This window comes from Pagrus pagrus (genome assembly GCF_965226575.1).
Source record: "Pagrus pagrus genome assembly, chromosome: 9".
Lineage (NCBI taxonomy): Eukaryota > Metazoa > Chordata > Actinopteri > Spariformes > Sparidae > Pagrus > Pagrus pagrus.
This window is the reverse complement of record NC_140193.1, coordinates 15,729,571-15,743,112: the sequence shown is the minus strand read 5'-3', so window position 1 is coordinate 15,743,112 and position 13,542 is coordinate 15,729,571. Positions and strand designations below refer to the sequence as shown.

The 13,542-nt window shown below is 41.1% G+C and overlaps 1 protein-coding gene across 7 annotated transcripts in view; it reads left to right on the top strand.

The window, feature by feature from the left end:
• The window catches only part of baz2bb (bromodomain adjacent to zinc finger domain, 2Bb), a 53,811-nt gene extending 41,388 nt beyond the window's left edge, over positions 1-12,423 (top strand). For 4 of the 7 annotated variants that reach the window (XM_084361276.1, XM_084361271.1, XM_084361277.1 and 1 more), the window contains 21 exons: positions 210-275; positions 610-654; positions 904-930; positions 2,431-2,496; positions 2,626-2,766; positions 3,797-4,051; positions 5,160-5,383; positions 6,076-6,150; positions 6,282-6,513; positions 6,599-6,661; positions 6,745-6,889; positions 6,996-7,624; positions 7,833-8,121; positions 8,300-8,455; positions 8,767-8,921; positions 9,026-9,231; positions 9,459-9,594; positions 10,080-10,226; positions 10,396-10,685; positions 10,867-11,010; positions 11,139-12,423. In XM_084361276.1, the coding sequence (XP_084217402.1) occupies positions 210-275; positions 610-654; positions 904-930; positions 2,431-2,496; positions 2,626-2,766; positions 3,797-4,051; positions 5,160-5,383; positions 6,076-6,150; positions 6,282-6,513; positions 6,599-6,661; positions 6,745-6,889; positions 6,996-7,624; positions 7,833-8,121; positions 8,300-8,455; positions 8,767-8,921; positions 9,026-9,231; positions 9,459-9,594; positions 10,080-10,226; positions 10,396-10,685; positions 10,867-11,010; positions 11,139-11,286 (3,639 nt within the window). In that variant the 3' untranslated portion in view covers positions 11,287-12,423. The remainder of the gene's footprint in view (positions 1-209; positions 276-609; positions 655-903; positions 931-2,430; positions 2,497-2,625; positions 2,767-3,796; positions 4,052-5,159; positions 5,384-6,075; positions 6,151-6,281; positions 6,514-6,598; positions 6,662-6,744; positions 6,890-6,995; positions 7,625-7,832; positions 8,122-8,299; positions 8,456-8,766; positions 8,922-9,025; positions 9,232-9,458; positions 9,595-10,079; positions 10,227-10,395; positions 10,686-10,866; positions 11,011-11,138) is intronic. The other 3 variants (XM_084361274.1, XM_084361273.1, XM_084361275.1) reach the window with 3 other exon arrangements.
• Positions 12,424-13,542: the final 1,119 nt, after the last annotated feature.

Sequence of the window (13,542 nt, the reverse complement as noted above, 5' to 3'; positions counted from 1 at the left end):
TATGTATTTTATAATTTTAAGATACTTTTCATTTGATTTTTTTAATTAAGTAAATTATCTCAGCTAATTCTCATTCATCAGAATTTGTTGCTTCAATCAAATTTCTATTCATTCAAATCTTCCCTGTGGTGTATTTGCTGTATGTGTTTTAAAATGAGTCTGTCAGTTGCCGCTGTTGCATGACCTTGACACCTGTTTTGCATGTACAGGCGAAAAGACGGAAGAAGGAAGAAGCAGCCAATGCAAAAATAATGGAGGCCGAGAAGCGAAACAAGGTGAGAAAGATGTGCAAAAGTGTGATTGTAATCTGTTGCTTCTCATCTTAAACTGATTGAAGTCCGCCTACTTGCTTGTTCAACTGCCTCAAATGCCCCTCATACCTCTCGGTCCTTTGCCCCTGCTTGTCCATTAAAGAGAGGATAGATCTACTCCGGATCAAAAGTGTTCACATAAATTAGACCAGTGACGCCTGGAATTTTAGCGTGATGTTCATTATGAGAAGGCCAGACATTCATGTGTATCTGTGTGTATCTGTGTGTATCTGTGTGTATCTGTGTGTACTGTGAGTGCTTTGGTTTCTAAAAGAGTTTATCCTTTTTTTCCTGAAAGGAGAAGGAGTTGCGAAGACTGCAAGCTGTCATACTGAAGCACCAGGTAGGCATTTTGTCCACATCCACATTATAACAAAGCCATTCTTACTCTGTGCTCGAGCTGATGTCTTGGAGATGGTCTCTAACTAATGATCCTGATCATTATTTTGTACAATATATTCTGTCAAATTATGCTTTGGGATTCCTGGGTGTATTTTTTAATTTCAGCTCACTATTGGTTGGATTTTTTTCGTGCATTGTTTTTCTTGTGTGATCTTCTATTTCTTAATACTTTGCCAACTCTTTCTCCCAGGAGTTGGAGAGGCATAGACTAGATATGGTATGGGTATGTTTGTTTCTGTACATTTAACAGCATATTGTGAACGTGTTGTGATAAATGGTTGCCATCATAGCATTGCGTAAAGTGTAGCGTTGGCTGCAGTCATACTACATCCTTCCGCATGGCTTTTCCAGAACAGTGCACTGCATACGTCTGCGCTATTTGTCTTTCTGAGAAAACACATCCATTATATACCTGATATGATCGAAAATGCCCTGGCTCCGTAGAAGTATAACAGGATGCAAAGCACTCCGATAGCCTGAAAGAGCAGTGTTTTTGTTTCGGATTGATTCAATTTAGATACTCAAAATCCTCTTACTTGGCAGCATGTGAGCCAACTTTATAATCTATTCTATCACCTGAGAAAAGTCAATATTTAGTTTGTGTTCTCGCCAGTGATTTTCAGCAACGAGTCAATGGAAACAAAATATTCTACTTAATAAGTTTTTAGTCATTTGAGATTTAAATGTTTATCATAGTTGTTCATTATCATTATTATTTGCACTAAATATATCTTGGCTGTAAGGCATACAAAGATAGTATATGTTGAGTACATAAAGTAGTCTTAAAATGTATTGAGAGGGTCTTTAAAAAAGTTTAAAAGGTATTGAATTTAACTTCAGGATTCCTGCATATACCCTGTTCGTATAATTCAAAGACTAATGAACTTAAAGGTAGAATCAGTAGGATTTGTCCCAGCTGCTCCTGAACACACCACAAAAATAGTTGATTGTTGAGTCTCATTCCCAGGACGTCGAATACCGACATTTTGGCTTTGTTTCTGTCTTGTTACGTCTTTTGCATCATTACGTATGCTCCATCCGCCGTGTGTGATATGCACCGATTGTTTCAAATCAGTTTTGTGATGTTGGGAAGTGGCCTACAATGACGCAAAATAAAAATAATCATTAATCCCCCTCAAATGCATTAAAACTAAACTAACAAGCCTGTTCTGAGAATGTAAGTAGTAGAAAGTACAGATATTTGTGTTCAAATGTAGGGAGTAAAAGTACAGATACCTGAAAAATCTACCTAACTGCAATCACAGAGTATTTATACTTTGTTACTTCTCACCTCTGCTTGATAGTTTCATAGGACATTGTTCATTATTTGTTAAAAAATTCAGTGCTTTGCTTGCCCCTGTAACACTTACTATTTGCTGCTGTTAATAGTTCTAAAACTCTTGGCCTGTACTTTTCAGTCTGCCGCTTGCCGATATGCTCAGATTAATAATTGCTGTTTCTAACTTTAAGCTTATGCTTTGTGTATGCACCACTATCTGCAATAAAGCTTTTTGTCATTTGTCATTGTGTTCCATTTGGTTCAATGTTTTTACACCTTAACTTTTGTACAATGTGCAACATTTTCATTGTGCAATGATTGCAATCTGTTTCCTCTTTGATAATGCATGTCTGGGGGTCATCCTGTGTATTGCACGTATGAGCTCTTTTCTCTTCAAACTGGGAATGGAATAAAAACTGTGTGTCTGTACTCTGCCAGGAGAGGGAGAGACGCAGGCAGCACATGATGCTCATGAAGGCCGTGGAGGCCCGTAAAAAGGCAGAGGTGCGTAACACCTGATCTGCTCACATGTTCCTGTTCTGATCATCCTGTGTACATTGTTTAAATGCATTTTCTTTCCTGCAGTAATTTCATGTGAAAGTGCTTCAGTCTGTACATTTCCTTTGATTGTAGGAGAAAGAGCGTCTGAAGAAAGAGAAGAAGGATGAGAAACGGTTAAACAAGGAGCGGAAACTGGAGCTCAGACGACTGGAACTGGAAAAAGCGAGGGAGCTGAAGAAGCCAAATGAAGACATGTGTTTAGCAGATCACAAGGTATTCACAAACTGTGGAGCTGCTGGCAGGTGATAATAATGAGAGTCCATGTATGTCGCCATGGATAGGCTCCATCTGTGGAGTAAATATGTGTGTGAAAAGATTGGATTTTCCACCAGCACAGGGTTTTTTTTCCAACATGAAAAATCTATCAGTATAATCATTGTAGGAGCCATAGGTACGAAGATTAGAAATGCTTTTGACACATTTATGGTTTCATTGTTCACTATCAGGTCGACCAAAATAGATGCATAATATCACTGAAAGCATCTGGAATTGATTAAAAAGAAAGCAGGTGTTGGTCAAAATACTGCCACCAAGTGGCTAACACAAAGCAGAGTATTACTGATCAGATATTCTGGGTTTCATTCATGACAGGACTTGTCAGACAAAGTAGTCTGAAACAAGTAACGGTAGCACTATAAGAAACACTGGGAAAGGTATTTAACTCTGTCTTTAAAATAATCTTGAACACTTCTTTCACATAGTTCTCTCTAACACTGAGAAAAGAGTTAAGACTATAACGAATTACAAAAATGTTATCTGGACCGTGTACAACCAAAATTAAATCAGTTGCTTTGTTTATTTGTACAGCAGCTTACAACAACAATTGAAAGTGCTTTGCATAAGACAGAAAGGCATTAAAAGAAACAGACACATAAATAGGATTTTAAAGAGTCAAGCAAAATTAAATAGAAAATGCAGTGGAAAATAGGAGACTTAAGCCCTGATTGTAAAAGTTTTCTGGTAGTTGGTCCCAGGTATGTGGAGCATATACAGCAAACTGAATGCTGGTTCTCAGTGTTTAGTTTTAGACTCTGAGGACAGTAAGCAGACCTGCCCCAGACCATCTGAGAGGTCTAGACTGTTCATAATGGAGCCGTAGATCAGAAATATATTTTACATGTACAAGTCCTTTTAATTCTAGATTAATTATCGAGGCGGATATGGACTGAGAGTAGATGCAACTTTTAAGAAATAGAAATTATGTAATTTGTTTTTTTAAAATCCTGTTTGTATTTCTCTTCAGCCACTTCCAGAGTTGTCTCGGATCCCCGGTCTGGTCTTACCAGGAAGTACCTTCTCCGACTGCCTGATGGTGCTGCAGTTTCTCCGCAGCTTTGGGAAGGTCCTGAGATTAGACATAAATCCAAGCATGCTCAACTTAAGTGACCTTCAAGAGGGGTTGCTCAACATTGGGGACAATATGGGCAAGCTGCAGGACCTGCTGGTGAGCCTGCTCTCTTCAGCTGTGTGTGATCCTGGTTTACCTGCTGGACATAAGGTGAGAGTCTTTCAATACCCTTTACAGCTTTTAGGGTTGTTAAAGTGTAAATGGTTCCTGTGCTGTAATTAACATGTATGCACAGAATGCATACAAATCAAGCACACACCTGCTACTATTTGCCCATGAAATATATCGATTCAGACATAACTCTTACAAATACAAATGTTTTTACTGCTTCATGTATTGTTTTCACTGCTTCTGTAATTAATGCAGTACTAGTTTGTGTTATTTTAGTGATTTATGAAAGAACTCATAGTTGTGACAATATAGGAAACACACATATAAAGAAATATTGACAGTGTTTACGCCTGATAGTACACATTTATACGGATGCTCTGTGAGGCAAGTGAGAAGAATGATTCTGGTGAAGCTTTTTTATTATTATTATTTTTTTCCCCATCTGTTAAAACATTATCTCAATCTTTCTTTCATCTTTGAAGGTGACTGTTGGGTTTTATTTTGGTCAGGACCAAGTGTTTGTCCCAACACAAGACATGACAGTGATATTGCACAGCTTGGCAACACACTATGGTGTACCTTGTGTTACAAAAGAAACACTTGGGGGGGAAAAAAATCACCCTCTAAATCTTTCAAAAATGCAAAAGGACTTTTTATCACCTGCCAAAATTTATTTGAAAAAAGGAAAAGGTAATGACAAAAGGGATGAGAAATTGAAAATGGCTAACTTGCCTCTTTGGGTTCCGTATAAATATGCATTTCAAACAAATATATTTATTAAATCTCCAAAGCCATATGTACATGCTGTCCTTATTGTATGTGGCTTTGCATTACTACATCTCCTCATATTAAGAGGCTGTGTGTGCATTAAGTGAGATGTGCATACAAGGACAAGAGATATTCAAGGAAGGCGTAAATGTTTCATCACAATCAGCACATCCTCCATGTAACCCAGACGCATCCCAGGGGGTCACTTAAGCACTTAACATTGCTTACTTTACCAAACAGAGTTAATTGCTCACAAGGACTCCCTTTGCACTCTTATGGGCATTTCACCTGTGCTCTGCTCTCATGGGTTACAGTATATAAAAAGAGATTCCGGTTTTAACTGTGACTAAACTCCATTTTTGAAACACATTTCTCTCAGACTAAGACCGCCTTGGGGGACCACCTGACTAATGTGGGGATCAACCGGGACAACGTGTCTGAGATCCTGCAGATCTACATGCAGAGTCACTGTGAGCAGACAGAGCTGGCTGCTCTGGCCCTCAGCCTCAGGACCAAGGCTTTTCAGGCCCACAGCCCATCACAGAAGGCCTCCATGTTAGCCTTCCTGGTTAATGAGCTCTGCTGTAGTAAGGCTGTGATCAGGTGAGGGTCCTGGACTATTGATGGTATACCAAACTACCACTGAAATAAATCATTTTTGGTCACTTTGGTACTTTGGTTCTTTGACATGTTTGTGTTAGAAAAAAATCATTGCCGGCCTGTGAAAATCTTTCTTTTTTATTTCTTATTCGAAAAGGGACAATGTACAGTAACAGGAGTTAGGGCTGGCTTTCATCAGAAGTCTTTGTCTGATGTTGTAAGGCATCTTAGAAAACTAAAAAACATTATAATTGGTACAGTAGTTGCTGCATTGTGATTAAAAGCAAACAAAATGCATAAGCAGATAATACAGGTACAGTATGAGAACAGTCATGCAAAAATAGAATCAGTTTTGACATAATTGGTCCTCAACAAGAAATTCCTCTTGTGCCTGAAGCCAACAAGTTAATCTCTGTGCCTTAGAGTGGAAAGTATGATCTTGTTTTATTCATGTAGGCTTCAATTTTAATGAAATAACAGAAGTATCAAAAGGAATTTGACAAACCGCAGTCTGATGGACAGTTTCACAAGGTTGCATCAAACTATGTGTCATCAATTTTTCATTAGTGCTCGAAACACTTTGAAACACATCTGGTGCACGCTGCAGAGTGCTGCAAACGCATCATGCTCTTTTATATTATACATAAAGGTCACAGTAACAGTCAAGTGATTCAATATCATCTAATACTTTGCAGTGAGATCGACAAAAACATTGATCACATGACCAACCTGAGGAAGGACAAGTGGGTTGTTGAGGGAAAGCTTCGCAAGTGAGTATATATGTATCATGTAATCGTTTATTAGCAGAGCTTGTGTTACTGAACGAATGATGAAACAATCTGGATTTTGTCTGAACTGCACATGTTCTCTACAAGCTGACAGTCAATTTTTGTCTTCAAAGACTGAGGAGCATCCACGCCAAGAAGACGGGGAAGAGAGACAGCAGCGTGGGGGGAGAGGACATCAACACCTTTGTTAACCCCACAGCCAGCAGGAACAAATCCAAGAGGAAAGAAGGCGACAGTGAGGAGGAAGAGGACGAAGATGACGACAGTGAAGACGACGACGACGATGAGGAAGAGGAAGAATCTGTGGGAAAGAAGGGGAAGAAAGCAGAAATGATAGAAGAGGAGGTAAGTCACAGAAGCCCGCGACTAAATCAGTATTTGTTAAAGTTAATGTTTGCTGGCCTCACACTAATGAGAGATTTTCATCCAGGACGACAGCGTACACTCAGCCAGCATGGAGGAGCTGGAGAAACAGATAGAGAAAACATACAAGGTAAATTAAACCCTCTGAGATCCTTTTTTTTCTCAGGATCAGCCCATGATTGAATTTATTAGCTGTACTTTCTGTCTCTTTAGCAACAGAGTCAGATCAGACAGAAGTTATTTGACTCGTCACAGTCGCTGCGCTCCATGACGATCGGACAGGACCGCTACAAGAGACGTTACTGGGTCCTTCCACAGTGTGGCGGCATCTTTGTGGAAGGCATGGAGAGTGGTGAAGGTGCAAAACAAAACTGATGGCTCTGATTTTACGTACAGAACAGAAATTTGAATATTTTTTGTGCCTTTTGTCTGAGATGATCTTTATTTTTTTCATGCTTTCTCAGGTTATGAAGAGGCGGAGAGAGAAAAGAAAATACCAAGGACTGCTCAGGTGATCAGAGTAAAAGAAGAGCAGCCAGAAGAGACAAAAAAGTTGGGCACAGATGGTGATGCAACCACATCAGAGAGCCAGCAAGACCAAGACAGCCTCAATCTCTTCCTCCAAAAACCTGGCTCCTTCTCTAAGCTCAGCAAACTCCTCGAAGTGGCCAAAATGGCTCAAGATTCAGACATCAATTCTCACAACAGTCTTTCTGCTAAAGTCCCCACCACTGCATCTTATCCCTCATATCCCACCTCTCAGACAGCCACTTCTCAGCAGGGACTGATGGATAAAACAGATACTTCAGCATTTAAAGGCAGCCCCTGGATAACCGGCAGCCCTCAGTCTATCCTTCATGAGGACCAGCTCTCGAAGGTACTGACGGAAAAGAGCAACCAGTGGTTTAGCCTCTTTCCTCGCTCTCCTTGCGACGAGGACTCGGTCACCTCTGGCTCCAGCCCTCCAGCCTCTTCCTCTCCTCTGCAGACCATCAGCACCAAATCCCCCTCCTCCCTCTCCCCTAATCCCTCAACTGCAACCAGCTCCGGTGCTCCTGCTGGAATCAATAACATGCAATCGTCTGTCCTTCAGGTTGGTGGATAACAAAAATTCTATCTTCCATCTCACTCACAATGATTTCAGATCACACTGTGCTTCGACATGTGTTGCAAGTATTATTCCACATTACAAGATGTTACAAGTGAATGAGAAACTCTAAAAATTGTTGCAGGAGAGCATTACACATGCGTTTTGAAGTGAAATAAAATGGTTTTTAAAGTATCTGTATCTCCCCTCTCAGCAAGTAAAGTCTGGCGTTCATCAGAGCAGTCTGACACTGTGTGACATGTCCAGCATTGCAACAAGTCTCAGCCTGCCCTTCTCCGGTACTTCTCTACCCCCCGTGCTGAATCTGGCCTCCCAGCATGCAGAGGGTAATGGGAACAGGGTCTTCTTCCTGGCAAATAACAATTCTGTCAACAAGAGTGAGACCCCAGAGCCCCCGACTGACAAGCCCGCTCGTGCCTCATTCCCTGCTGCGGAGGTGGCCAAGACCCAGGACTGCCCCAGTCCTCAGCCTATCCCCGAGGGTAAGGATGGCTCATCGCCAAGATGCACAAATTAAATATGCTGCATTAAAGACATTAACTGCACAGACAGAAGTGGAATACATGCTGTGATGGCTATCAGTGAGTTATACAACTTCTCTCATTGTTATGAATTAAACAATTATGTGACAATAGTTCTTGTGCATATGTGTGTTGGCAGAGATGCTGCGTGGCTGGTGGAGGGTGTCAGACATGGAGGAACTGCGCCGTCTGGTCAAGGCCCTCAATAGCCGAGGCATCAGAGAGAAGGTCCTGCAGAAACAGATCCAAAAACATATGGAGTACATGACCCAGCTCTGTGCCAACAGCAAAGATGGTTGGTCCACATTTTTTCTGCTCTTTTTAAGTCAGTAGTCATGAACTGATATAAAAGTATCGTCACTCCTACATTAAAGGCACGTATTATATTGTGCGTATTTCCAGGTTCATGCTTTTATTTTGTGTCTCCTGGAAAATGTTTACAAACTTTAAACAGCTTTATGTTCTCATATTGTCCATTGCGGCAGCACCTCTATTCACCCTCTGTCTTAACGCTCCGTTGTAGTGCCTGTCTCTTTACGCGCCGTAATGAGATTGCTTTTAATAGACATTAGTTTACGTAATCTTTGTATGTGTCTGTGGTCACAGCGATTGATGTGGCAGAGCTGCAGAAGCAGGAGGTGAGTGAAGAGACAGTGGAGAGCTGGTGCGTTGAGGAGCAGGCCATGGAGGTGGACATCAGCCTGCTGCAGCAGGTTGAGAATCTGGAGAGGAAAGTCATCTCGGCTGGTCTGCAGGTCAAGGTAGATTTAAATCACCCATCTATGCATGGAGGAGCTCCTTATGTTCTAACTTTTATCATCAAATACTGTGTTGCAATAACCATATTTGATGATGTCTCACTCAGGGCTGGATGCATCCTGAGCCCCAGTCAGAGAGGGAGGATCTGGTTTATCATGAACACAAGCTCTTCTCTTCCTCTGCTCCAGAGAAGACGAGACGGAGAGAAACAAGCCAGGAGGAACTTCCTGGCAGCATGGTGCGGCGGCCTAACAATCCCCTCGATATGGCCGTCGTCAGGCTGGCAGAGCTGGAGAAGAACATCGAGCGAAGGTACCTAAAGAGACCTTAAGTACAACCTTTCAGATCAGACTGAATCGTGTCAATGTACCATCCTCTAGTGGTGAAGGGAAGGTTCATCCCACGCTCATATAAGAGATTCTTAACCTCACAGTTTGCTGCTTCTTTAACAAGTGTCTCTTTAGCGTGATGATGTAACAGACTGTATATGCGATTGCTGTACGGTTCCACTACAGTCTCACTTTTTTTTAACCTCAAAGCAGCGAGGATGAAGTGGCTCCAGGGATGAGGTTGTGGCGTAAAGCCATCGCTGAAGTCCGCAGCTCAGCTCAGCTGTCACTCTGCATTCAGCAGCTGCAGAAATCCATCACCTGGGAACGATCCATCATGAAAGTGGTTAGTGATCCCTAATTTCTCTCCCACATATTTGTTTATATAGTTTTATCATACATTAAACGTACGTTAAACTCACATAAGAGATATTCTCGTTTATGAGGCTCAATCTTTTAGACTGCATAGCTTCTGGTACTATTTCATAAAAACTACTGTATAAATGATTAGTTTGTTCAATTTATTTGATCCTTAAAAATGATGTAACCTTCATTATTTTCAAGAGACCTAACGCAATAAATCTGCCCGGCTTGTGTTCCTTAAAGGGATGTTTGATGTTAGGCAAAATGAGAGAACAAAGGAAAGGTGTGTTGGCAGCTTCAATTTACAATACATCATTTCCAGGCAATAACCGTATCAAATAAAAACACAATCAGTAACAAATTAACATCATCCAGTGTGTCTAGCTGCACAGAATCACATGAATCACTCATTTTCAAAGTAACGTACCTTCATTTGAATTTACAACTACATATATTTGGTGTTTTCAGCACTGCCAGCTCTGTCAAAAGGGGGATAATGAAGAACTGCTCTTACTCTGTGATGCCTGTGACAAAGGCTGGCACACGTACTGCCATAAACCCAAGATCACCACAGTACCTGACGGCGACTGGTTTTGTCCCACTTGTGTAGCGAAGGTACACCAGCATGCCCTGAGTGTTTATCCATTTATTTAATAAAATGAGTCCACTGTGATTGAAGGGGCTGCACCCTATGCAGTCAAGTGATATCATAGCTATACATATGCAATTAATTTGATTTGAATATTATACATTTTGTGTGTCTTCTGTGTGTTCTGCCACTCAGGAAAGTGGTCAGTCCCCCCGGAGCAGGAGGCACCAGAGCCGAACAGCTGGAGGAGGGAAGAAAAGCAGCGAGGTAAAACGAAATGGTAAGCCATCTGCGCTAGGAGAGCTCATCAAAGACGAGGCTGCCAGCAGCAACAGCGTGCCAAAGAAAGGTACCAAGGAGTTCAAAAAGAGGAAAGGAGACGACAGCCCACCCAGCTCCCAGGCCAGGCATGACAGCCCCATCTCCTGCGCGAAGAAAGCCAAAACGGCCAGAGACGACAACACAGATGGGCTGGCGACATGCCGGTACTCATGAACACATACTCACTGCATGCACCCTCTAACAGCATTTACTTTAACTCTTCTTAAATATACATAATTTTTAGATGTGCTCCTGTGATGTTTATGTATACGAGACATTTATCCTTGTGCAGTCATGAACCTATCGCAGTCATTTCATATGTACTACCACTTGTACTCTTTCCAGTGTTCTGCTGGCTGAGCTGGAGGCCCATCAGGACGCTTGGCCCTTCCTCACACCGGTCAACCACAAAGCTGTCCCTGGATACAGGAAGGTCATCAAGAAGCCCATGGACTTCTCCACCATCAGAGAAAAGCTCACCAACAACCAGTATGTTTATTTCACTCTGTTTTTTTTATAAACATGTATGTTTTTCATGTGGATTTTACGTGCATGTAAATGTATGTATTAGCTTGCTGCATTTTAACTAAAATGAAATCCTTTTTTAATATTTCCAGGTACCCAAATCTGGAAACATTCATTGTTGACGTGAACCTGGTGTTTGAGAACTGTGAGAGATTTAACGAGGATGATTCAGATATCGGACGAGCCGGCCACCGCATGAGGAGCTTTTTTGACAAACGCTGGACTGAACTGCTGAAATGAAGAAAGAAAAATAAAGAAAATTCAAAAACAGTGCAGACTTTCTGTGCTCCTCTCTACATATCGGACTTCATCTTTAGTGTTGGGGGCCTTCTCTTCACCTGTGACACTAAATCAATACACAGTTATAACACTGATGTGCAATGTGTGAAAGCGCTCTCCTGCTGAGAAAAGACACTTCACGGATTAATAAGTGCAATACTGTTTTCTTTATCAAAACGCACTGACTCATGGACTCAATATTGTATTTGGGGAAACATAGATTTCCTCTGTAGAAAGACTTTTTTTTATCATCAGTACTTTAGTTTAGTGAATATGTGTGTATTTATTTTCTCAAGTATTTATGTTACAGTCGGTCCTTTGTAAGAAAAAGCAGGAAATGGCACACAGCTTTAAGAAAAAAAAAATCAGAATATTGTTTTTAATGAACAAGCCAATCAAAAAAAATAATTGTTTACAGCTTTTTGAATAGAAGGTGCCAGCAGCTCTTCTGTTCAACTGCGTTTGAGTTAACTGCGTGAAATACAAGGAGGTATCACTGTCACTATGTATGTATACAGTATACATGTATACAGTGTACAATACACACAGTACAGTTGTTAAAATTATCGTTAATGCATAAAGATGATTGTAGCACTTCATATGTCTTGTACTGTACTTCACCCGTGCTGAATATCAACTCAAAACACTGTGGTCTCCTCAGTATTGTAGTGCCTGACCTCTGACCTCACAACAGTGTACGGAGGAGTGAGTTCTTTTTGTATTTTCAGTGTGCGTACTGTACGTGTGTCCTGCACAATATACTGTAGGAAACCCTCTCACAAAATGTAAAACTCTTTAAAGCATTTCCTCTGCAAAGAACTGATATGGTGCATATATAGTGTGTTTCATCTCCAAGCATTTCCTTCAGCCAGTCGTCTCAGACATCCTGTGGAAACCTGCACTGGGCTTTAATCCAGCTGGGAGTCGGACAGTGTCACGGTCCACCGGAGGCGTCTCGAGACAGCTGAAGTCAGAAAACTTGAAGTAACTGTATTTTATTATGAATGTTGTGAAATGAGTAGAGACTTTTGTGGGAATATTATTTTTAAATAGTGGCTGTGTGGCACAGAGGAAAATAAACCTGTTTTTCAAAATAATGCTGTTGGGCCCTCACTTTCTCCATTATTTAGACTCATTTTTATAATTAAATCCTCAGTATATACTTTTAAGTGCTCTATCGTAGAATTACCGTGACCTGGATGAACCTTCATCAACATGTTGGTTACCATTGTGGGAGGAATGTCCTTCAACTGGTACGTGAGTATGAAAGACTCAGGCAACACAGGATAATTCCTAAGAGCTTACACCTTGGTTTCAGCATGAAAGGACACAGGGCCACAAGGATCCTTCAGAGGGCTCAAAACCAGCTACTCAATGAAAGAGTGCGACAGATTAATTTCACAATCGATGCACTCACTGCTAAGAATGACTTAGAGTTACAATGACTGAGAACCTTCATCAACATCCTGAGCACATAACGTTTTAATAGCACTGTTATGTGGCTAATATTGGTTTAACTTAAACGTACTACAAGAGACTTTTAACTCTGTTAAATACAGATGCCTCTCTATGATCTACATAAGCAAACGTGACCATAATTGAGAGGGTTGGCTATTTCTATGTCGTTATTACTGGTACCTGGTTGGAACTTTTTTATGGTAGAGTGCTGAGGATATATTGAGGGCAGCCTGAGGAAACAAGTTGTTCTGTAGTCTGGTGGTACAGTACGGCACTTACACAAAGTTGTTTTAGCATCGCAACATCACAGTAATTAATAATAAATAGCCACAAATAAATGCATTACCTTGTTGCTGTGCATCCTGCTAACAGCTGTGTTAACACTACCGTATTTGCCCACAGGGGCTGCCAGAATCAATAACAACTGACAGTTTCTCGCAGCAGCTTTAAAGGTGCAGTATGTAAGCTTATAAAAGCAATACAGGCGCTGCAAGAAAGAAGCCTTTAGGTCTTCATCAGGGCTCATGATGACCCATGGGCCCTTTACTGTCGTAAACACAAATCCCAGGTCTGTGACAGTTTGTCAGATGTAATGTAGGTGCTAACTACAAACAAAACTCATCACGTCATAACATGTTATTTGTTTAAAACTTGTATGTTGAAGTAAACATGTATGTAACGCTGTAATCCTACCCTCTCACTGAAGTTGCACAGTGCAGAAACAATTGATAGGTGGGTAGAGTGGCTGAGACAGAGGCA